Source organism: Mya arenaria, chromosome 6, assembly GCF_026914265.1.
Source record: "Mya arenaria isolate MELC-2E11 chromosome 6, ASM2691426v1".
NCBI classification, from domain to species: Eukaryota; Metazoa; Mollusca; class Bivalvia; order Myida; family Myidae; genus Mya; species Mya arenaria.
In genome coordinates, this window is record NC_069127.1 from 59,650,523 (window position 1) to 59,676,202 (window position 25,680).

A 25,680-nucleotide genomic window follows, 5' to 3' on the forward strand; every position below is an offset into this window, starting at 1 on the left:
TTAAATTGTCGCCTTTCTTTATACAAGAAGGTAAAGCAAAGAATAACACATGTTAAACGTGTGAAAACAACGCATGAAAAGGGTTCCAACTATTAATAAAATGACTTGAAAAGTGGTCATCGCATTTGAGTCCATGCCAAGTTCTTGTATTACATAGTGTGACCAAAAACATGAACCAGTTTCAAGATGCCGACCGTGTTTACCTTTATCTAAACGACTCCAGGAAGATTTTTGCTGAACAAAATGTAAACGCAATTGAATAGTTTAACATAACTGACACAGGTCTAAACAAAGTAATGCCACCATGATTTATAGAGCCGTTTCTCAAAGGCATATCCAACACGGTGTCGGACAAACGAAGAAGATATTGACATGTTCGCACATGAAGATGGGTATTCGTCGAAAATCTTTCTTTCAAAAAGACTCCGAATATATATATATGCAGTTGTAAATCATTTATGCAATTTGTTGCGCAATAAGTCTATTTTAGAGATGTGTTAATGTGACAACTTAAAAAGATAATTTATTGACAACGTTGACATTTATTTGATATATAGTTTCTTTGATATAAACTTTTGTTTGAAACATAACCTCACAATTCTGTATCCCACTTCTGTAACCCACATTACCCAACACCTCTGTATTCCACATTACCTCACGGCTCTGTTTCCAACATTACCCAACACTTCTGTATCCCACATTACCAAACACTTTTGTATCTCATATAAACAAAACCTTCTGTATCCAACATAGTCCAAAACTTCCGTATCCCATACAACCCACCACTTCTGTATCCAACATTACCCAATACTTCTGCATCCCACATTACCCAACACTTCTGTAACCCACATTATCAAATACTTTTGCATCCCACATAACCAAAACCCAATACTTCTGTATCCCACATAACCCAACACTTCTGTATCCCACAAAACCCAACACCTCTATATCCCACATAACCCAAAACATATGTGTCCATATAACCCAATACTACTGTGTACTACATTAACCAACACTCCTGTTTCCAACATTATCCAACACCTCTGTATTCCACATTACCCAACACCTCTGTAACCCAAACAATCCAACACTACTGTATCCAAAATACCCAACACCTCTGAATCCCACATAACCCAACGCGTCTGTATCCCAAATTACCCAACATATCTGTATCCCACATAACCCACAACTTCTGTATTCCACATAAGCCAACACTTCTGTATCCAATATAACCTTACACTTCTGTATCTCACATTACCCAATACTTCTGTATCCCACATTACCCGACACTTCCGTATCACACATACCCCATCACTACTGTATCCCACATTTCCCAACACTTATATATCCCACATTACTTAACTCTTCTGTAGTCCGCTTAACCCAAAACTTCTGTATACCATATAACCCATCACTCTTATATCCCAAATTACCCAACAATTCTGTATCCCACATTACCCAACACTTCTGTTTCCCTCATTACCCAATACTTCTGTATCCCACATAACGCGACACTACTATATCCCACATTTCCCATCACTCTTGTATCCCATTTTACCCAACACTTCTGTTTCCCACATTTCCAACTATTTCTGTGTCCTTAAAACCTAACACCTCTGTATCCGACATAACCCAACACTTCTGTGTCCAACATTACACAACACCTTTGTATATAACAAAACCCAACACTTCTGTATCCCACATTACCCAATACTTCTGTATCTCATATTACCTAACACTTTCGTATACAACATAACCACACACTTTTGTATCCCACATAATCCAACACTTTTGTATCCCACATGACCCAACACTTATGTACCCCACATAATCCAACACTTCTGTATTCCAAATAACCAACCACTTCTTTATCTCACATAACCCAACACTTCTGTATCCCACATAACTCATCCTGCCTGTATCCCAAATAACCCAACACTTCTGTATCGCACATAACCCAACACGTCTAAATCCGACATAACCCAACACTTCTGTATTCCGCATAACATAACTCTTCTGTATCCCACATTATCCAATACTTCTGTATCCCACACTACCAAACACTTCTGTATTCCACATAACCAACCACTACTAAAACCCATATTACCCAATACTTCTCTATCCCATATAACCCAACACTTCTGTATCCCACATAACCCAACACGTCTGTATCCCACATTACCCAACACCTCTGTATCCAACATAACCCACCACATCCAAATCTCACATAACCCAACACTTCTCTATCCCACATAACCCAGCACTTCTGTATCCCACATAACCCAACACTTCTGTATCCCACATAATTCATCCTGTCTGTATCCCAAATAACCCAACACTTCTGTATCGCACATAAGCAATCATCTGTATCCCACATTACCCAACACCTCTGTATCCCACATAACCCAACACGTCTAAATCCCACATAACCCAACACTTCTGTATCCCACATAACATAACTCTTCTGTATCCCACATTATCCAATACTTCTGTATCCCACACTACCAAACACTTCTGTATTCCACATAACCAACCACTACTAAAACCCATATTACCCAATACTTCTCCATCCCATATAACCCAACACTTCTGTATCCCACATAACCCAACACGTCTGTATCCAACATAACCCAACACCTCTGTATCCAACATAACCCACCGCATCCAAATCCCACATAACCCAACACTTCTCTATCCCAAATAACCCAGCATTTCTGTATCCCACATAACCCAACACGTCTGTATCCCACATTTCCCAACAACTCTAAATCCCACATAACCCACCACATCTAAATCCGACATAACCCAACACTTATGTATCCCACATAACCCAACTCTTCTGTATCCCACATTACCCAATACTTCTGTATCCCACACTACCAAACACTTCTGTATTCCATATTACCCACCACTACTAAAACCCATATTACCCAACACTTCTCTATCCCACATAACCCAACACTTCTGTAACTTACATAACCCAACACGTCTGTATCCCACATTACCCAACACCTCTGTATCCCGCATTACCCAACACTTATGTATCCCACATATTAACATAACACTTCTGTAGCCCGCTTAACCCGAAATTTCTGTATATTACATAACCCAACATGGCTGTATCCCCATATTCCAGCACGTCCGTTACCAAAATAACCTAATACTTCTATATCTAACATAACCCACACATAGTCAAAGACTTCTGATCAAACATAAACCAAAACGGATGTATCCCAGACGACCCAACACTTCTGTATCCCAAATAACCCAACACTTCTGTATCCCACATTACCCAACACTTCTGTATCCCACATTATCCAACACTTTTGTTACCCGAATTATCCTTATACATATGTGTCCCAAATTACCCAACACATTTGTTTACAACATAACCACACACTTTTGTATCCCACTTTACCCAATACTTGTGTATCCCACTTTACCCAACACTTTTTATATCACATTACCCAACACTTTTATATACAACCTAACGACACCCAAAACCTCTGTATCCTACCTTATCCAACACGTCTGTATTTCACATTACCCAACACATTTGATCCCACATAACCCACCACGTCTAAATCCCACATAACCCAACACTTCTGTATCCCATAACCCAACACTTCTGTATCCCACCTAACCCAACACTTCTGTATCCCACATAACATAACACGTCTGTATCCCACATTACCCAACACGTCTGTATCCCACATAATCCAACACGTATGTATCCCACATAACCCAGCACGTCTAAATCCCACATAACCCAACACGTCTAAATCCCACATAACCCAACACGTTTGTATCCCACATTACCAAACACGTCTGTATCCCACATAACCCAGCACGTCTAAATCCCACATAACCCACCACGTCTTAAGCCCACATAACCCAACACCTCTGTATCCCACATAACCCAGCACGTCTAAATCTCACATAACCCAACACTTATGTATCCCACATAACCTAACTCTTCTGTATCCCACATTACCCAATACGTCATTATCCCACACTCCCAAACACTTCTGTATTCCAGATTACCCACCACTACTGTAACCCACATTACCCATTACTTATGTATCCCACATATTAACATAACACTTCTGTAGCCCGCTTACCACAAACTTCTGTATACCACATAACCCAACACGGCTGTATCCCCATATTCCAGCACGTCTATTACCAACATAACCTAATACTTCTATATCTAACATAACCAACACATAGTCAAAGACTTCTGATCAAACATAAAACAAAACGTATATATCCCAGATAGCCCTACTCTTCTGTATACCACACCGACCAACACGTCTGTATCAGACCTATCCCAATACGTCTGTATCCTACATTTTCCAACACTTCTGTTTACTACACAGAATGACACTTCCCAAATACTAGTAATCCAACAGGTCTGTATCATTTATAACCAAACACTTCTGTGTCCCACACAGACCAACACGTCTGTATCCCACATAACCCAACCGTTTTGTTTCGCATATAACCCAACACTTCATTGTCCCAATAGCCAAACGCTTCGGTTTACCACACAAACCAAAACGTCTATGTCCCACACAGACCAACACGTCTGTATTTCACTTAACCCAGCACTTCTGTATCCCGAACAACCCAACATTCCTTTAACGCTTATTATCCAACACTTCTGTATCACACCTAGCCTAAATATATGTAGCCCCAATAGACCAACACGTCCGTTTCAAACATAAACCAATACTTCTGAATCCCACATAACCCAACACGTCTGTATCATCACAGACCAACACGTCTCTTTCCTTCACCGACCATCTCGTCTCTATCCCAGATAATCTAACATGTCTCTATCACACACCGACAAACACAAACGTACCCCAAATCGACCAACACGTCTGTATCCCACAACGACCAACACGTCTCGTTCCTACACCGGCCAACATGTATTTATCCAACACCGACCAACACGTCTGTATCCTACACCAACCAACATGTCATTATTCCACACCGACGAACATGTCTCTATCCCACACCGACCACATGTCTCTGTCGACCCCGACCAACATGTGTCTATCCCACACCGACCAACATGTCTCTGTCCCACACCGACCAACATGTCTCTGTACCGCACCGACCAACATGTCTCTATCCCAAACCGACCAACACGTCTGTATCGCACATCTTCCATCATGTATAAATCCCACACCGACCAACACGTCTCTTCCCCGCAACGATCAACACGTTTGTATTCCACACCGACCAACATGTATGTATCCAACAACGACCAACATGGATGTATCCTACACCGACCAACATGTCTCTTTTCCCCACCAACCAACACCTTTGTTTCACACACCGACCAACACGTCTCTTTCCTACACCGACCAACTCGTCTCTATCCATCACCGACAAACACGTCTCTATCCAACACCGACCAACACGTCTCTATCCCACCCCGACCAACCCATTTGTATCCAACACCGACTAACACGTTTGTATCCCGCACCAACAATCACGCCTCTTTCCCACACCGACCTACACAATTGTTCCCCACACAGACCAACACGTTTGTTTTCCACACCGTCTAACACGTTAGTAACCCACACCGACAAACACGTCTCTAGCCCACACCCACCAACACAATTGTTTCCCACACCGACCAACACGTCTGTATTAACGACGACCAACATGTCTTTATCCCACACCGACCAACACATCTGAATTGCACACCGACCAACACGTTTGTGACCCACACTTAACAACACGTTTCTAGCCCACACCGACCAACACAATTGTTTCCAACACCGACCAACACTTATGTATCCCACATTGACCAACATGTCTTTATTCCACACCGACCAACATGTCTCTATCCCGAACTGCGCAACACGTCTGTATCCCAAACCGATCAACACTTATGTATCCCACATTGACCAACATGTCTTTATCCCACACCGACCAACATGTCTCTATCCCACATCGACCAACATGCTTTTATCTAACACCGACCAACACGTATGTATCCCATACCGACTAACACGTCTGTATCCCACATTGACCAACATGTCCGTTTTCCAGATCGACCATCACATCTCCTTCCCACACAGACCAACACGTCTGTATCCAACTGCGACTGACGTGTCTCTATCCCACACCGAACAACATGTCTGTATTCCACACCGACCAACATTTATCTAACCCACACCGACCAACATGTATCTTGCCCAAACCGAACAACACGTCTCTATCCTACACCGGCCAACACGTCTGTATCCAACACCGATCGACATGTCTCCATCCTACACCGACCAACACGTCTCTTTCCTGCACCGACCACCACAATTGTATCCCACAACGACCAACACGTCTCTTTCCCAGACCGACAAACATGTCTCTACCCCACACCGACCAACAGGTCTCTAGTCCACACCGACCATCACCTTTGCATCACATACCGGCCAACAGGTCTCTTTCCCACATCAACCACCATGTCTCTAGCCCACACAGACCAACGCATATCTTTCCCATACCGTCCAACATTTCCCTATCCCACACTGACAAATAAATGTGTACCCTACATCGACATATACTTTTTGTATCCCAAACGAACGCGTCTGTATCCCTCACCGTATAACACATCTGTATCCCGCACACATCAAAAGTTCTGTATCTCCCACAACCCAACACTTCTGTAACCCACATAACCCAACCAACTATTTTTTGTGTTAATATTGTAACAGAATTAGAACAAAACCAGCCATGATTTGAAATAAAATAGGTTTGCTATGAACATATCTTAGAAAACTTGCACAGAACTGGCGTATTTGTCCATTATGAATTAGAGGCTTTGCTTCTTAATTGTTTATAATGTCAATGAACAATACAAAAGTAAATTTAAGTACAGAATGCATAAAACACATAATTTGAAGATGGCATTTGTTGTCAACATAATGCAGATTCATTGCTTAAGCATCATTTATACTTTATAGTACTTGAGATATGGAAAAAATAGAATAAACAGAAATTTCACATTTGGAAAATTTCATTCGAACTCAGAAGTCCATGCATTGTTCTTTGCGTTTGTTACATAAACTTTCTGCAAAGCATGCTGTCCGAGGACTTCTCCACAAACATATACGTGTAAATACAATTTTGAGATAAAAATGTAGTTGTTTACATTCTGATAATTGATAAACATGGCTTCTGCATTTACATAAGGGGTGATGTTTGAGTTATGTCTACGATAATATACTTCCGTTCTAAGGTTTGTGTTTTCAAGATAGTATTACCAATCTTGAAAGCAATGACACATTCTGACCTTGCATTTTCTACCGTTTTTACTTGAGTAATCACCTATTAATACACTTATTGTATGTAGCTTCTTTTTCAGTGACCTTTAAATGTGCTATAAAACATGGCTGTATATCGCAGCAGTGTAACCATGGCCTAAAGCAGCGTCCGGGACGTTCAGCAAGTGATCAACCAACCATCGAATGCCTCCAGTTTCACAGTACATACTGGTCAACGCCTAAAGCGTTAAACAATTAAAAGATTATAAGAAATAGTAATAGACTACAATAAGCAGCAATAGAAACATGTTATTGTCTGAAATTTCTGTTTTGTTTCTGACGCAATGTAGATTATTACAATGTTGCTTGCTATATAAGCTGCTATAATTTAGATACAGCAAATATTTTCAGACTTAGTGTCATAGTAAACATTTGAGTATTGCTTCAAAAAATAAAATTGAAAGGTCCATCACATCGTACAGCAATACAATACTTTCTGAAATGTCACCTTCAATTACAATATTACACGTTTATTATACCAAATATTATCAAAATACGCTACTTTAAAGATATTTCTACGGAAAAAACTGTCTTATCATTCTGTTGTCCTGTTTTTAAAGCTTAATTTTAACTTGTAAAGCTCGCGGATCATATTTTTAATGTAACATGTGTCTTTCCTGAATGATTGGGAAATATGCAACACTGTAGAGGAAACCAAATGCATACATGACCTCAATTATAACAAGAATCTTGCATCTATCCTTGTTAAAAACATTTCAATTTCACGATTACTTTTATGAAAATTATTTCCCCTGATCGTGTTTACAACCACGATCTAGCGTTATCCCACCACCAACCAACGTTACCTGTACCACTTCATCTCGTAAAGATTGGACTTCAAATGCAAAGTACGCTTAATTGTTAATTTAAGTAATGAAAGTACTATTTGAATATTATTTAATATTATTTAAAGCAAAATTATATCATTTTCTAAACAATTTATAACTCAGTTAAATGTAACCTAAAATGGGGAGATTTTTGCAACCTAAACACACATTATAATTCAGTTCGTTCATGAATACAGGGTATCAGATAACTAGTTTTAGATATTTAATTACAGATAAACGTGACAGAATTTGTATAGATAGCTATATTTGTAAAATTTTAATATCGATTGTGGTTTGTTAAGGTTATCAATTCTGTTCAATATACGCTTTAACAGTGAAGCAAAATGGCTAACATGAGGGATTATTTAAGAAATAAACGAAAGCGGAATCACTTTTCATGCTCAATTGTTACAGACAAAGTTTTCAAACACGTAGGATCATTTACTGAAAGCAAACTGACAGATGTACACGGGAAGATATCTCAGACATTAGGAGTACAGCGTGCATGTATCGACCAGTGCAGTCAACAATACAAGAACGACTTTAGAAGGCAAGTATGCTTCAATCAAAAACGACTGCTGATTTTTTTTCTTCAAATTTTAAGTCTTCAGTTATAACCGCTAAACGGAATGGGTTTGATTGCAATTCAATGAAACACCTAAAAAAAATCTCTGTGAGACGACAAATTAACGAGCCGGAGTTATTGATATTATTATACACGAGCGCTGTAGTGATATTATATATGCTTTCAATCACGAGGATAGAGGTTGACGTAACTGTTTTGTACCCTGTAAAAACTGACTCAAAATGACCACTTCTGCATATGTTTGTCATTGATCTGTATGTAAACTTCTTAGGGATTTGTGAGGACGTGTACTTCTATTGCGGAACTTTACCCAGACATTATTCTTTGGCGTACGTAGTGTATGTATGTGCAAAAACAACATTTATTTATGTTTTAATGTACTTTCGTAGACGGCACTTTCTGTGTCCCCAATGTTAGTACTAAACATGATGCATAAACTAGGAATGTGTGCTATTTATTGACAGCGTCATGCTTTTAATCAACAGCAAACACGAAATGCTTCCTCTGGAACTGCCATTAATATATTAACTAGGTATGTTCGAATGACATCGCCAAATTACGTGTTAAGTCACACATATTTTCATCGATTCATAACTTTTCTTTGTTTATATTATTAGAGATCCTATAAAACCTTTTTTAACAAAAATACGCAATATTAAACAGATAAGCGAGATTGATTTTTTATTGTCTACGGTAAAATCATTCTTCAAGTGTACGATCGATTTCGATAGATCTGATTCAACGTTATTATTATCTTCGGATCTTTTTTCTATTTAATTTGTGGTGTTTATGCCGAGGAAGCAAGAAACTTTCTTCCTGTATATCTCAAACAATATTAACAAACCATAATAAAGAATTATTGTATTTTTTTCTAAATAAAATGGATAAACGAATTGGTCGTCCAAACCAAAATCGAGATTGGGTGGATGGTTTCCCAAGTGGTGGCTCTAGGTGAAGCTCATAGTCGCTCAGGAATGTTTGACGTGAAAAAAAGCTTGGTCCACAAGACATCCAGCTTCTTAGAGGAGCATAACCGGAACGAGCTCTCTTATAGGCCGTTAGAGCGTATAAATCGACACAGAAAGGTCTCCATTATAGCCCAATGGGCGACTCACGGTAATTGTTCAATTGGCAAAAGCGGCATATAAATGCCTATAGCTATGACAAACATATTCATAAAGACGAACGTAATACGAAAATAATACATAGCATCAAGTCAGCAGAAGTTGGTATTGGTCTTGATAAACAGTTGTGTGCTGTTCTATGTTTCTTGTTTGTGAATTTGTGTTCTATGTCTCTATGTTTAAACTTTTTGCTTCTGAGCATGTTTCTGTAGCTTTTTGTATATATTTTGAAATCAATATTTTTTTAAAAACATTCAGGTCCTTTATAATTAAAAACTTTTTTTAAATAAATACACTGTACTTAACATTTTATCTTGCAACGTGGAAAATATCAAAATCATTCTTCTCAAATTGTATCTGGTCCGTAAGTTAAAGCTCCATTTTGTGCCATATCAAATATAGTCGGCGCCCAGGACTAAGCACCGACTAATAATAATAATAATAATAATAAAAACCCATACAAATTAAAATAAAAGTGACGTGGTGAAGAGTTAAGAATGTCATCGCTACACACAAATAGCATAGCATAACGTTTTATAAACAACTTAAGTTATATATTGCATTCAAAATTATTGAAAATGCATCAACACGCTCTCCTTGAAAACAGTCAATTGGATCAATAGCCACGCGCATAAAGCCCGTATTATTGCTGCACTCCATGAACAGGCAGTATCTGAAATGAGTATGCAGATCAATGACACAGTATAGTTTTTCTTTTCTCAATACAACAAAAAGAGCTTTAAACTGAATACATACAGTAAAGGTGGTAAATAATAGAATAAAAGAGACCGTACCCAATACCACTTTAACTAAATACAATGAGCCCGTATATGTTTAGCGTTTAAAAAAATGCAGAATATATAACAACGTATTAACTTGTTCATGTTTAACTTATAATACAACCTACATTTTCAGTTAATTTTCGTCTTCTTATGTTAATGTTGCATCAGCTTCATACATAACAGAAAACTCTCAGAGTCTTACCTCTGCTGTTCTATCCAACGATGACTGTTTGCTAACAAATCCTACAATTATCACAACTTCACACACAGTTTATCACATTGCCAGTACATTAAAAAGTATCTACGAGAATAAGAACTCTTAACATCAAATAGGTCAGTTTATGATAAGCATGTCAATTAATTTATACAAAAATGTATGATATGGGCGTAAACAAACATGTAAACAATACCTGCGAGCACCTGCTGACCTTATAAATAAAAATACCGCTTGCATTATCGAGCTGGGTCTGAGAATAAAACGTTAGTGAATACGAATTTTAAAATAGTCTCAGTATAGACTGAGTCTGAGTTTAAGTCTATAAAAATGTATATGAAAACAGCCACTGTTGAGCAGGCATGGTGCTTGACATAAAATTTGTTTTGATGTGCTTTAAGATGTGCGAGTATAGCAGCCATATTCAATTTTGACTTAAAGGCGCACAATGATGCAAAAGGATTTTCTGTTTTTATTTGAATGCTTTATCATGTTACACTCATTTTGACTTAAATGGTACAAAACACATATAATTAAGGTACAAAATACTTAGTAGCTACCAGGCTACGAATAACCCACTTGAACAGGGCCAACAAATATATAATATTGTTCTAATCTGTATTTAAATCATCTTTTTTATTTTTATCATTAAAGTCTAATGAGTTAAAACGATCATGCATTAAATTTAAAAAAAAATTGCATCATGCTATTATGTGCGCCTTTAATAATTGTTGGTCATTATTTGACCAGCAATTAGCTTGAAAATATTTTCTCATGTTATTTTCTGTCCACCAAACTATTTCTCAGCAACCACCGGCCAGAAGTCATTGTGGGTTGTGATATTTGTGAATTTACTGTACAGTTCACATAATGAGGATGTGATGCGAGACACGTTTTTGGCTAGGAAACAATCTCTAGTTTCAATATATTTGTTGATAACTGAAAGATGAAAACATAACAAACAAATCCACATTTATGTAACAAAATGACCGAAATGAAGCCACGTACGACTTCGTACAAAACATAAATGTAATTTGTAGCAACTGTGTAATAATCTCCTATTGACCATGTCACTAAGTTAACTTGTAATTGAGGTGTATATGATCATTTTTATCAACAAGAAAGGTTTGTGGGGTCAGATATGTCCCTTTTCAAAACAAAATAGACTATCAATTTAACTTCCTTTGCAGTAACAATATAAAGTTATAAACGTACGTATACTAATGCTTACTGTAATCGTTGCAGTTGGTGTCAAACTTGCAAGGATTGGAGGACTGAACTCTTGAAATATCATCTTTATCCTCAGAACATCATATGGTCGAAACTTAAATCATGGGAATGGCCAATCGACCCAACACATATTGCCGAGGTGTTTATGATTCAGGACTTCGACAAAACAAACCCCAATCTACAGGACGTGACAGTTTCCTTCAACATTTGGAAGCGATGTATTGAGTTTCCAAGAAGTCTGATACCAATAGCAGATGCTGTTAGGAAATGTAGAAATAAGTTATGCCATAATATAATGGACTGTGACGATAACTTGAAGACTAAAACGTTCACGACAATCAAAACGCTTGTTCGCCACAATGATTTTTCACAACATATTGGCATCGCTAATATCGCAGACCTTTCCGAGCATATTCGTGACCTTGAAAATGACCAATTAACCGAGTATAAACACGAAATAGAAGAAATGTTACAAGAGATAAAAGAAAAATTAACTGATGTCAACAAACAATTCAGTATACAGTGGAAACTCTTCTGTTCCTTTTTTGTAGTGTACATTGCTTGTGTTTTCCACCAATTACATTTCTATCCGCATTCAAACCTAATTCAGGGGATATTGACGATGAATTGGATGAGGAATGAGATTGGAGGTAAGACTGTATGTAGTTCTTAGGTCAGTAACTACGAAGTTTACGATATTCAAACTTTTGAAAATAACTATTTCTTATGGCCCTCCATTACAAAACCAGCACTAAGTAACAATATGAAAGAAACAAAAATTAAAAAAATCCACAAGCAGCAGGATATGAATCCGGATCCGGATCTTATCCACTGTGTTAAGACAGACATAAACTTTCAAAACATAAGTGCATGTATGTAACATAATGATTAACATAATAAAATTTTCATTTTACAGAGTGTTTGCCAGAAGACATCAAAGGGGATTTTCGAAATCCTTTGAGACTGGAGACTTATTTAAAACGCCACAAAGAATTAGTGGGACGAGAATGGCTTTTTAATTTGACTGAACATAGTTTGCAAAATATGAATGCTTCCAAGAACGGTCTTGTTCTAGAGGCCGATATGGGTTATGGGAAATCCGCGTTTGTCGCTCATACTGTGTGCGCAGGCGAAAACAGCCAAGGTCATCGATTGAGGGAAATGTTAGTTGCTTTCCATCTTTGCAAATTTGATGTTATTCTTACCAAAAAGCCTGGATTATTTATCCAAAGACTTACGTCAATGATTTTCCACTTCATACCAGAATTGGAGTTCGACGATCAATGTTTAGAGCATTACCGCATGAGCGAAATATGCAATGTAGACCCACTCGGATGTACTGAGAATTGCTTAATACATCATTTAGATAAACTTGATAAAAGCGGTTTTAAACCTTCGGCTGTTAAAGTGATTCTTATTGATGCCATAGACGAGTGCGCAAATAACAGAGATACAAATGACAATCCTGTTTTTGAAGTTATTCGGAAGAGATTTTATTTATTTCCAAATTGGATTAAGCTGCTAATGACCAGTCGAAGATCAAAAGAAAACGTAATGTTATTACTTGATTTTGATGTGATATATTTGCGAAGTATGGACAAAAGAAATTTGAGAGACATCCAGTCGTATTTGAACATTACAAATGACAAGATTCTTGAACAAACTGCGAGCTTTATTATAGCGAAGTATATGGTGGAATCAAACAACTTTACCGAAGGGAACTTAAGAAATCTTAACCGATTTTATAATGACCAGTTTGAAAGAATATTTGGAAAGGAATTTGCATTAGCAAGAATTATTCTTGAAGTCACAGCCACTACCTTTTGGACAATAACAAAACACAATATAATCGAAATTATAACAAATTATAATAAGATTTCAACAGTGGATGAAGGAGGCCTTAACAATGAATTCGACAAGGTTGAACATTTTTTTATAACTGAAAATGATACATTTTCGTTTAATCACCACTCTGTTGTTGAATGGTTGGAAACTAAGTCTCCTGAAACGTATAGAATACGTCGAGCAAATGGTCATAAGATGAATGCTATGTATTTACTGAGCGTAATTGCAACAGGTAGCAATATAGTCATTGATATAGTCGATTTAGCTATACATTTAATGAACAGCGAAAATTTTGATGAATTGATAGATCAATTTAAGAACATAACACTTGAACAAAGAAGGCACATGGAAATGAACTTTTCTGAATCACCATTGATACGATGCGTGAAACGTACTGACTGTTCAAATATACCTAGTGTTCTGTACTTTTATTACAACAACACTGAAGAGCTTAGTAGCGAGAATTTTACTGCGGCGTACATTGCAGCTGCTACGGGGAAATTGTCCGCTTTAAAAAGTCTTTGTGATCATGGGGCTGATGTGAATTTTAGAGTAAAATCTTACCACGGAACAAAACGTGCAAACGTTCAAAGTGCTACGCTTATTAAACAGTGGGGTTACGGATTACTCGATATTGCCGCTCAAAATGGGCATGTACATATTGTAAACTTCATTTTGACAGATACGAGCATTTTCGGGAACTACACACATCACATATTGAATGGCTTCAATTTAAAGCCTGTACATCTTGCGTGCAAGTACGGTTGTGTTGTGACTGTCAAAGAGTTTTATCTACACAATAAAGAAATCGTTGACTATGAGCTATGTCTTCATTTCGCATCGGACGGGGGGCATGTTGCTTTGATGTCGTACTTAGTCAATGAATTGAATATAACCGAAAAAATGCCGGGAGTGTAATAAAGAGCTGACTTGTCTTCCCAATGGATCTTTCCGAATGCAAGGAAGGGAAGTAGAGGTAGTTAGTCTGTTTGATGTGTGGCGTAGTTTGTCATGTGAAAGTGCACTTAATGCAGCAAGTCGAGGGGATCACATTGACATTATGAAACCTATCCTGTCCTCTGATGGAGGCTCAACACTGACCTGTCTGTATGGAAGAGGAAGTACCACATTGATTACAGCATTTTAAACTGATCGAAGCGAAATTGTGAAATATATCATTGAACAACATTACAATTTGGTGAACTGAATCTGTGGAATTGCCACGGGTATCAATGATAAACGTCAGCTTAATAAGCAGAGTGAAGTATTACTTAAAGGTTATGAGTGTCAATCGAGTCTTTGGCTTCAGAAAATCATCGCAGGTCAAAATCTAAGATTTGATAACAACGAAGAAGCTTTAGAGTTCTTTACCGAAGCTACAACCGGGTGCTTACCAGCTCATTTTGCTGCTTGCAGCGGCAACATTCAGTTTCTTCAACACCAGGTATTTGACCAAATGATTGACATATTAGCACTGAAATGTGACAACAAATACACGCCTTTGCATTCGGCTATCGTTTCCCAAAATATAACTTCGTTTGTCTTTATTGTAGAGCAGGTTCCTGGGGGGAATTATACCTGAAATCAGAACGAAGTTTTTTTTTGGTTTGCTATAAAATAATCTCCATTTATATTAAAGGAGTCAACCAAACAACCGCTGTCGGCTATAATCGTTAAGTGGATTTCTCGTTTTCCGGATTTGTTAAATGATGGCTTTGGAAGAAATCCTTTACATTTCCTTATCCAAAATGGACATACTAACACGCTTAATTGGATCATACGCATGCTTTATGGCAATTTTGACATCTTAATACAACGAAAAGACATGTTTGGCCAGACACCAATCATATATTCAGTTCGTCTACTAAAGAAACAATACGGGGTTGCCATCTCATTAAATAATTTCAAAACCAATGTCCACACAGGTAAACGCGCGTTTACTCAAAGTGAATATTCAATTATTACTTGTTTGCAAAGTGCACATACTCAAAATATATCGCAATCTTATTCTGAAAAGGGGATTTTAAAGTTACTGGTTAAAAATCAACTTTTTGAATTATAAGTTTGTTTTTGAAATACTCTGTGACCAAGAAAGGTGCCAACCTGAAATATTTTATGTCATATTGAAAAATGATTTACATGGATTTTTTGTGTGGTACTAAAAAGAAACAAACTGTCCGACGGCCAAATTCCCCAAATTCCATGCCCTTTACATAATATTATCGAAAAGAGAGCTTATTATGCACATGCCGTATTACCACGCTAGAGTTATTTTGTTTTATATTTGTTGGAATCCGTAAGACCTTATATTTTAAAGAGCTGTGAAAAAAACCTTGGTAGAATTGGACTCGATGTAGCCATTGATCAAAATATTGTGAATAGTTTTCCACTTTTTATGAATTTAAACAAATTTAAAGACGTATTGCCATTATTGAATAGGTTGTTAGATAAGAATTTAAGTTATTCATATGATGTTTGTTTACAAAAGAACATACTTTTGTATGGAAATGGGGTAGCGTTCAGATTCAAAGACGATATCACAGATCATTATACAAAACTCGTAATTACAGGACCACATAACTTTTACGAATTATTCTTCAAAAATCTTAATTAAGAAGTATACATGTAACAGACTCTACACTCAAGAACCCTTGACAGTATAAAATATTATTCGGTTTCACTAAACTGAAATCCGAACAATATTATGTATTTTTCTCTTAATGTGAGAATCATGCTAGGAAACTAATGGATGGTGAAAGTGGTATACCCTTCTTTGCAGGGTGAGTAAAAGAATTTTCGAATTTCAGAAACATTAACAGTAACTTAAAAGCAACATTTTAATTTCGAACATATTCTTATATGGCTATAAAATCACTATTACAAATTTATCCATTTTCAAAAGATATGAGTACTTATCGAGAAATGGTGTATTTTTGTCTATGTGCAGTTTATATATATATATTCGCCAGAGGGTTCTAAGTTAGTTTTCTTTCTTCTTTAAATTATGTTAAATCACTTGACACGTGAATGTTTATATGTTGATTTAATGTGTTGGTTTATTATTCTGGTATTAATTTGTATTATGTAAATTATGTTTATGGACGATGCACTTTGTACAAGTTTGAAATGAACTCTTCTGTCTGTCTGCTGACTGCCTACCTGCCTGCCTGCCTGGCTGTCTGCCTGTATTTCTCTCTGTCTATATTTATAGTACATATACTGTTGTTGTTGGTGTTGTTATGCACTGTTTTTTAGGGGAAATGAAACAGTTTGATTTGGCTTTTAGGTAAGGAGTAGATATTCTATTTAGAGGTCAAAAGTAATCAACAGTTAACAAAATAAAAATGATATTATAATCTATAGAGTTATGTTTTAATTGATTGAAATGGATTCTTTTAATATTGGATTAATCAATAACTATTACACCACAACTTACTTTTCAAATTATTGTTAATTATAATTTTAGATTGAAAAATGCTCTATCCTAGAAATGTATATATAAATTGTTGAATGTTTAACTGCTAAATGTTTTTAATTTAATTGGATTTTGAAAACAAACGTTACCTTATAGTATTGTAAGCAATGTTTTGTTTCTTTGTCATGATTGACATGATCATAAATTTCCCCTTGATAATAATAATTACATTGATCATAATGTTCAATATCGTACATAATTCTTAGGTGATAAATTGTACTTTAGTTTTGAATATTGATATATGGTAAAAACTAGACAACTACATTTACAATCTAGAAACTGATGTTTATTTGTGTGCTGTTTATTAATGGTGTGAAGGATTACCTGCTAACGAAGTAGTAAACATTGCCTTTTAATTTGATACAAAATTACATTTATGACTTTGACCGAATTTTAACTGTGTATTTGGTCGGTGATTGGGGTTAGAAATTATTTTATTATGTATGATATATTTACTAATGCTATTAATAATGATGACTATGTTGCAGATGTACCCCTTGCACGGGCCTCTGTTGAAAAACATTGCAATACATTTGGCTTAAGGCTTCTTGATCTTTGAAAATTCACGGGATTTCGTATTTGTAACGGCCGAATTGGCAATGATAATAATTGTATGTCATTAATTGTCATTGTCAGTAACCTTTGCATCTCGAAAAGGGTCGTTTGTTATTGATTACCTGTTGTGCAAGCAATTTAATTTTGATGATATTATCGGATGTTATATGTGTCCATCAAGTAAATGGAGTGCTCATTGACCACTAGCTTTTTCAATAAAAACAATTCTTACTGCGACAAAAGAAAAACGCAGTGCAATTTTGATAAGCAGTGGTGTGGTAATTAAAATCTCAATATAAAGCGGGATTTATATCTAAATTATCAATGTTCAACATATTAGCGGAAAATGTAAATGTACAAAATAGATCTGATATTGATAATATAATACATGACTTTACACAAACCATTTACAGTATTGCTGATCCCTTGTTTGAAAAGGATAATATATATAAAGAAAAAAACATGTTTCGTCAACATTTCATATCGTAAAAACAACAATGGTTTGATGATGATTGTATAACAGCAAAATGTATTTACTTTGATGCTGCGAACATGTATAATCATTGTTAAACGAACACAAATAGAATACAAATGTGATCTTTGAAAAGTGTTTATAAAATGCTCGTAAAACGTAAGCGAAACTTGTTTAAAGCTGCTTAAGGCAAAGGAATTGAGCAATTACGATTTTCTAAACTAAGGCCTTTTCGACATATTTTAAAAAGCAAAACGGAACAGTAGTAATGATATTTCGTTGCATGATTTTACTAAATATTTTTCAGAATTAGATGATGATATGTTACAAACCAAAAATGTTGGAGCCGAAGTTTTTATTAGAAATAACGATTTCTCAAATACAAGTGACAGTGTTAAACTGTTTTTAAATTGAGACATAACCGTTGATGAAATAAAAGCAGCTGTTAAGACATTAAATAGTATCAAATCTTGTGGGCCAGATGCCTTGTTAAATGAATATTTCATAGAACGTATGGGTTTACAACTGTGTGATATGTTTAATGCTATTTTAAACAATGAAAATGAAATTTTAAACAATGACAACACTGGTTGTTTCCCAGATAGCCAGACTAAATGAATTGTTATACCTTGATATGAAAAGGGAGCTAAACTTGACGTAAAAAATTATAGAGGCATTACCATAGTTAGTTGTATGTCAAAACTGTTTACGACGATACTTAACAAAATAATAATATCTTTCTGTGATGAAGCAAATGGGTGTCAGATGCCGAGTATGGTTTAAGAAAGGCTATATCAACAATTTACAACATTTGTTTTATTAAAAAAAATAACGAAAATAAACGTTTGTATTGTGTATTTGTAGATTTTAAAGAGGCTTTTGATAGCATTTACAGAAAAGCTTTTTGGCTAAAAATGTATAAAACTGATATTAAAGGTAAAGATAAATGGGAAAATAGGCCGTTATCAACTGTATATATTACGATATGTTAGAATTTTAAAGTATTGGTTCAAAGTTGTTGAAACAGATAATGTTATAATCTAGGAAATATATAATATGTCTGTTAAGGACTGTCAAAATTGTAAACGTAATTTATTTTCTGGTGGTAAAAATATTCTCAGCAAGCATGGCTTTGCATATTATTTTGATAACCCACTGTTCTATAATGTTAACACATTAGTCAGTTTATTCAGAGAAACATTAATTGATACATTTAAGCAAACGTGGGGTAATGACACGTTCTAAACTTGTATAATGATTTAAAAGGTACATAAGACTTTTAACAATAACTGAAATTTTACCACGATGTTGTAATACTAGATAAAGAGTGTCTGCTCCTTCATTAAGAATCCTCACCGAAGATAATAACAAATAACAACATTCCTAGAAATGAACGTTATTGTACCTTTTGTATTTCCAATGATCTAGAAGATGAATTTCATTTCATATTATTAATATGTCTTTGTTATAATGATATCAGTAGGAACTACCTTAGGAAATATTCTATGTCAAAGAAAGAATGTACGAGTATTAGTTTATAGAAATGCTAAAGCCAGACAACAAAAATACTGTATTTAATCTATCCAATTATATTAAAGAACATCGAACTTCCATTACATATAATGATAAAATTATATCAGCTCATAGTCATATTTTATTTTTTGCATATTTTTTTTTGACTTGTGACAAATTATTCATATCTATATATTAATATTGCATGTATCTAATCTGTATTAATCTGACATGTTGTATTGCCGTTATATATTTCTTTTTATATTCTATGACAATGTACCTTGTGGGTATATGTCAAATAAAATTATGTTTTGTTCTGTTCTGTTCTATTGATATCTATAAATAAATTCATTCTCGTGTTGTTGTTACTGCAAGATATTGTCAACATCTAACAGCCATATTCAATAATATTACTTTAGATTGTCTAGGTTCGTAAGAACAATCATAAAAATACTTAATTAGTGCCTCCATCATTGTCATCACATTTAATCATATCTAATTGCAGTATTGTTTAAAACTATTTAATCGTTTTGTACAAGTTGTTGATGATATCCGAGTATCCTTGATTTTTACTGTGCTGTAGTAATCATATTTGCTTTTTTAATAAAACTGTATAGTCTGTATAGTATGTACTTTCTTGTTAAAACTGTACTAGAATAAAACTGTGAACCGATAATTGTGTTATTAAAACGAAATATTTCATTTCTCATTCTCAATATCAAACATACATATATTCCTTAAATTTTAAACGAAATTGTTTAATATCTGTGTCCAATTATAGATGTTTTAAGTAAGAAAATATGAATCTCCAGTATTTAAGAATTTACAAGGGTAATATCTACTGCAGTACGACAACTTTGACTTTCTCGGTCGTTTTTTAGCATTTGCAAATTCTAAGGATTTGGACTCATTTTTTTGGACCCGGATTTCGAGAAATATTCAAGATGGCGGATGAATCGACAAATTATCGTAAAATTTCCGAAGTTGGTTTAAAGGCATGCAACTGGATTATAACAATGGATAATTAAATTGAATTATGAATAATTAATTGATTTACATCATAACCGTGTGGTAAGAAATGCTATATGCAACGCAATATCAATGATGACGGATCGGGAAATGTATCTGGTGAAAGGTCGAAATTTATACTGCACTGTTTGTATCAAATTAACCCACGATTCAAAGTAAAATGTAAATACGGAACTCGAAATGAAAATATGTGACCATAGTGAAATTCCACACAAGAATTACTCCGTTTTGCTGTGTGTGCCATAAAAGGTAGAGACCAGTACAAGTTAACAGTTGTTTGAAAAATATTGTCAATGCCGGACATCCATGGGAAATGACTCACACAATTGTCAAATATTTGGCACAAACAGTTCATGACGTTTCAAACCATTGAAACTTATTAAGTATGAAATTCCGAACAAGAGTTACTATTAATGAATGTGGCAGAATGTACACGGCGCTAACCCGTCTGTAATATCGGGACTGGCGCTACTCCCCTACCTAGAATGCCAAGGTTTGAAATCTATTAAGGTTCTTTATATGACTAGGCAAAGGTAAGTGTAATTCACTTAAAGTAAAGGATAGTGCATAACAGGGCTTTACCCAGAAAATATTTTAGGCGCACCTTTTGAGAATGTGGGTACGTGAGGGGGTAACCCCCTTTCGCATGTGGATTTTGTTTTAATTTCCACTGCGGAAATTGCACAATTTGGTGTACTATAAGAGAAAAAAAGTCTTAAATAAGGAAAAGAAAACGAAATCATGTTTATTTCATTATGAAAAAACGTTGAATAGTGAATGATAAAACTATAATATGAATAAATATAATACATAAAATATGTATAACAAATCGCCTTTCCTAACCTCAGCCGCTACACTTTATTTTCTTTTTTAGAGAAAAGTTATTTGAAGACTATTGGCAAAAAAGTTAGTTTCGAACTTTATATAAAACACTGTCGTCCGTAGGAGGACATTCTTATTGATAAGCTGCTCAAACAAACCCTGTTATTCACAATTACGTAAAAACCATGTTTGGCACGTAATTATTGGTCAAGAAATGCCAGCGCCTCGGGAGCATGATCATGATCCGCTGATTGATTTTTTTAACGTACGAAAATACATGCGTCCTGGTACCTTGATCTTAAAGGCCTAGTTTAAGGAGTGTTTGTCATGTTAATTCCCTGCTGAGTATCCCTTGTTTATTGCACTGGTTTTACAGCAGGAGCTTATTTCCAGTGAATTTATTTATTGGCTAAGTGCCATTTCGATGGGTTAGTGCCAGAACATGCTATGTATGCAATTTGGTGATTTTCACTTTTTGACATATTTTGATGAGGGATATCCATCCGGATGTAATGAACTTATCTGTATGCCTATATATGGGTTATTTCCATATTTATCACTCAAAAACCAAACCAGCTATTCTACAGTGCTATATATTTTTCTGGAAGAATATGCTATTTTGCAATAGACATTTATGAAAAACGATTCGTACAATACAAATCCAAGCCAGAACATACTACAACAACTAAGCGGCTTTTGGCACTGGCCATGTAAGAAGTATAATGTGGGATTATGACGTGCCAAAACATTCTATCTGTTGTAAGCTGCTTCTGGTAGGAGAGATCTGTTAAAATTGGCTGAAATTGTTTGTGCCAAAACATGCTATGTTATGATAGACTTTAAAGATTTGTTTTAATGTCAAAATTGCTTCTGCCATTTTAAGTTATTTCAATTCAGCGTGTTATGGCAGCAACATAACAGGGACAATATTTGTGTGTACTGGTATATGAAACCAGCTATGGAGATAAAGGTTGTTCTGGCGATGCAATGTGACACTTTTATTGAGTTAATTATGTGTTGATAACAGGCTAGCCTGGTGTGTGAATTCATTCAAATATTCAGTTGAATGTTTGTTTTTGTTGGATAATACACGTTTTAGAACAGCTTTTATACAGCCAGTTAAAAAAGAAAGCACAAAGGTAATTATAACTATTTTAAAACGGTTTTTAATAAACTGAAACAATTTCAATAGCAAGAAACAACAAAATAATACCGGTTAATACTGCTACATTCATATTCTAACATGTTTATTTCTAAGCATATTTATCATTAAGATATTCCTTGAGAGTTGGTTTCATTGTAGAATATTAAAAATGCGTATTATCTACATGTAAAGGATGCTTAGTATAAATAAATACATGTTCTTTATATTTGCAGATGAAACGAATGGAGTGATTGGTCAGAAAATGAAACAAATATGCTCATGTCTCAGGAAGATACTATTAATGGACAGACAACTAACAACTACGATAGTAAAATGGCAAACACACCCAAGGAAGCACCAAATAACAGTGATTCAAAGTTAAAAGATAATGAAATGAATAACTTGAGTGAAAATATCAATGTTGGTTATCTTAGTGCTGAGCCTAAAATCAACAATAAAAGTGATATCATTGATTCTGAGACAAAATCCTTAACAAACAGCTGTAAATGAACCTACATGCAGTGTCAAGAGCAAATCTAATGAAGGTGAAAATCAAACCACACAGCTGTATTTAGCTCATACAGAAACCCGAGAAGCAAAATATTCGAGTCAGACAATGAAGTAACAGTTGAAAGTAATAAAGAAACCTGTTTATCTAGTGCTTCATCAATTGAAATGAGTGTTGCGAATGAAAACATAAGAACTTCTTAAACTGGCAAGGAAAAACGGAAGAAAAACAGTGAAAAAAAGTAAAACAAGGCATAAAATGAAATATGTATCAAGCTCGGATGAGGATGTACCACTTAGTGTGTATGCTTCACGTGCTTGGATAACATCTTGCAATCTAGATATCAATCTAGACGAGAATCCCGCAACAGATGGGGAATTACAAGATGTGCTTGACACAGATGATGACTCGACATATGATCCAAGCAAAGACTCTCATTTAAATTCCACGGATAGTGAAACGGAAGTTATGCAAGACAAAAAGACAAGACAGCAGCTTAAGAAAGACAAGGACATTAAAACATGTGGGATAAAACAGTTAAACAAATAAACAAGGCACGAAAGAGAATCAAAACAAAGTCACCACCAAGGAAAAATAAAAAGGAGTGCGCCACCATAGCGCAAAAGAAATCTTCTGTACACAATAAAAGAATAATACTACATAATGTTTTGAGAGACACTGCACGAGAGGCAGAAATGTAAAAGCAGACCATTGAAAGAAAAACAGCAAAAGTAGACACCCTGCTGAAGGCTAACCATCTTACACGAGAAAGCGTTAGGCCATAAAGTTATGGAAATTGCTTTTTTGAGTCATGTGCAAAATAACTTGATATGACTGCTTCATCATTAAGAACACAGTTGTGCAAAGTTCTCGAAGATGATTTAGAAGATTATATAACATTTGTTCTGAACACTCATCATCCAGATGATGAAGAAGTGTTTGTTACAGAATACCTCACAGAAATCGAGAAACTTAACCAAGATGGGTATTGGACAAATAATGTTGCAGATCTTTTACCCTTAGTACTGGCAAACTTCTCTCAACGCCAGATCACCATTAAAACAAACAAACATGAACAACCGATAATTAAAGTGTTCCCAAAACCCAGTCGCCAAAAGGAGTCTGAAAATAACAATGACATTAAATTGGCGTACATAGCCATACCAGGTGTTTATGAGCACTATGATGCCTGTGTAGAGAGCCTACCAACCCAAGAGGTATTTACTGCCACTAAAATTCATGATGCCACTTGTGATTAAACTGAATGCCATCATATTGAAGATGAGCAAATTCCTGAAGTACAACTTCCTTCAAACAAAATAAACAGTAAAACAATTACCACACCAAGGAAAAAAGCCGTATATATAACTCCAGAAAAACTGGAGATGGATGTGTTTCTATTTAACTCCTGAAGTTTACACATAGTACTAGTTATATAATAGTGGGTTTACACAACATTTATACCATTTATACATTTGTATTGAGTTAGGTTTTAAATGTGGGTAGTGACACCCTAAAACGAAATATACCTTGCATTGTTCTCAGCATTTGTAAGAGAAACTGAGAATTGCTGAGAAAAAAACAATGAAATCGCTGACATACGCTAGCATTTGTATGTCAGTGTTAGTTTTGCTTATAAATTCAAAGATATCTTAATTTCTAAAGATCAAGTATTTTTATACAGGCATTATATTTGTTTGTTTGAACATATTCTAGGCATACATGACAGATTAAATAGTTCTCTTAATCCGCAAATATCGTTTAAAATGTTAATCCCAATTAAAGGTATAAGAATTTAAGCTCTTTCATCGGTAGTTTGAATGTTAATAAGACATAGTATTATCCTGCCAAAATAAGATATCTCATTAAAGCATGTTTTGGCATAATCACAGCAGCGACTTTTTGATAATTATGATTCAGACAGAAAGTACCATTGATAGTTAGCATGTTTTAGCCCGATTCAAGGCATACTGTTTTGCATTTGGAGACATTCTATTTTTACATAGCTTGTTTTGGCACAAATGTTTTTAATTAAATATGTAATTCATGAAAAGCCAAAACCAGCTATGAGATGTTAGAATGTTATGGCAGCATGTATCTCATGTAAAAATGGGATATTTTTGAGAGCCAAAACAATTTTATCAAATATTCACACTATAACTGCACATTTTTCTACAACATATATCTAGTATAATAAAATACATGTATAAGAATA

General features: G+C 35.3%; 1 protein-coding gene across 1 annotated transcript; it reads left to right on the forward strand.

Moving 5' to 3' along the window:
- The first annotated feature begins 8,514 nt into the window (after positions 1-8,514).
- LOC128236910 (uncharacterized) lies at positions 8,515-20,623 on the forward strand. Its single transcript, XM_052952043.1, has 3 exons — positions 8,515-8,717; positions 12,119-12,753; positions 13,020-20,623. Exons 1-3 carry the CDS (start codon positions 8,521-8,523, stop codon positions 14,864-14,866), a joined length of 2,679 nt encoding a protein of 892 aa, XP_052808003.1. The 5' UTR covers positions 8,515-8,520; the 3' UTR covers positions 14,867-20,623.
- Positions 20,624-25,680: the final 5,057 nt, after the last annotated feature.

Bases quoted from the DNA above. Each gene is read 5' to 3' on its own strand.
- LOC128236910 (XM_052952043.1), top strand. From the start codon at position 8,521: ATGAGGGATTATTTAAGAAATAAACGAAAGCGGAATCACTTTTCATGC. The intron at 8,718-12,118 runs GCAAGTATGCTT...TAATCGTTGCAG, and splicing joins TACAAGAACGACTTTAGAAG to TTGGTGTCAAACTTGCAAGG. The intron at 12,754-13,019 runs GTAAGACTGTAT...TTCATTTTACAG, and splicing joins GATGAGGAATGAGATTGGAG to AGTGTTTGCCAGAAGACATC.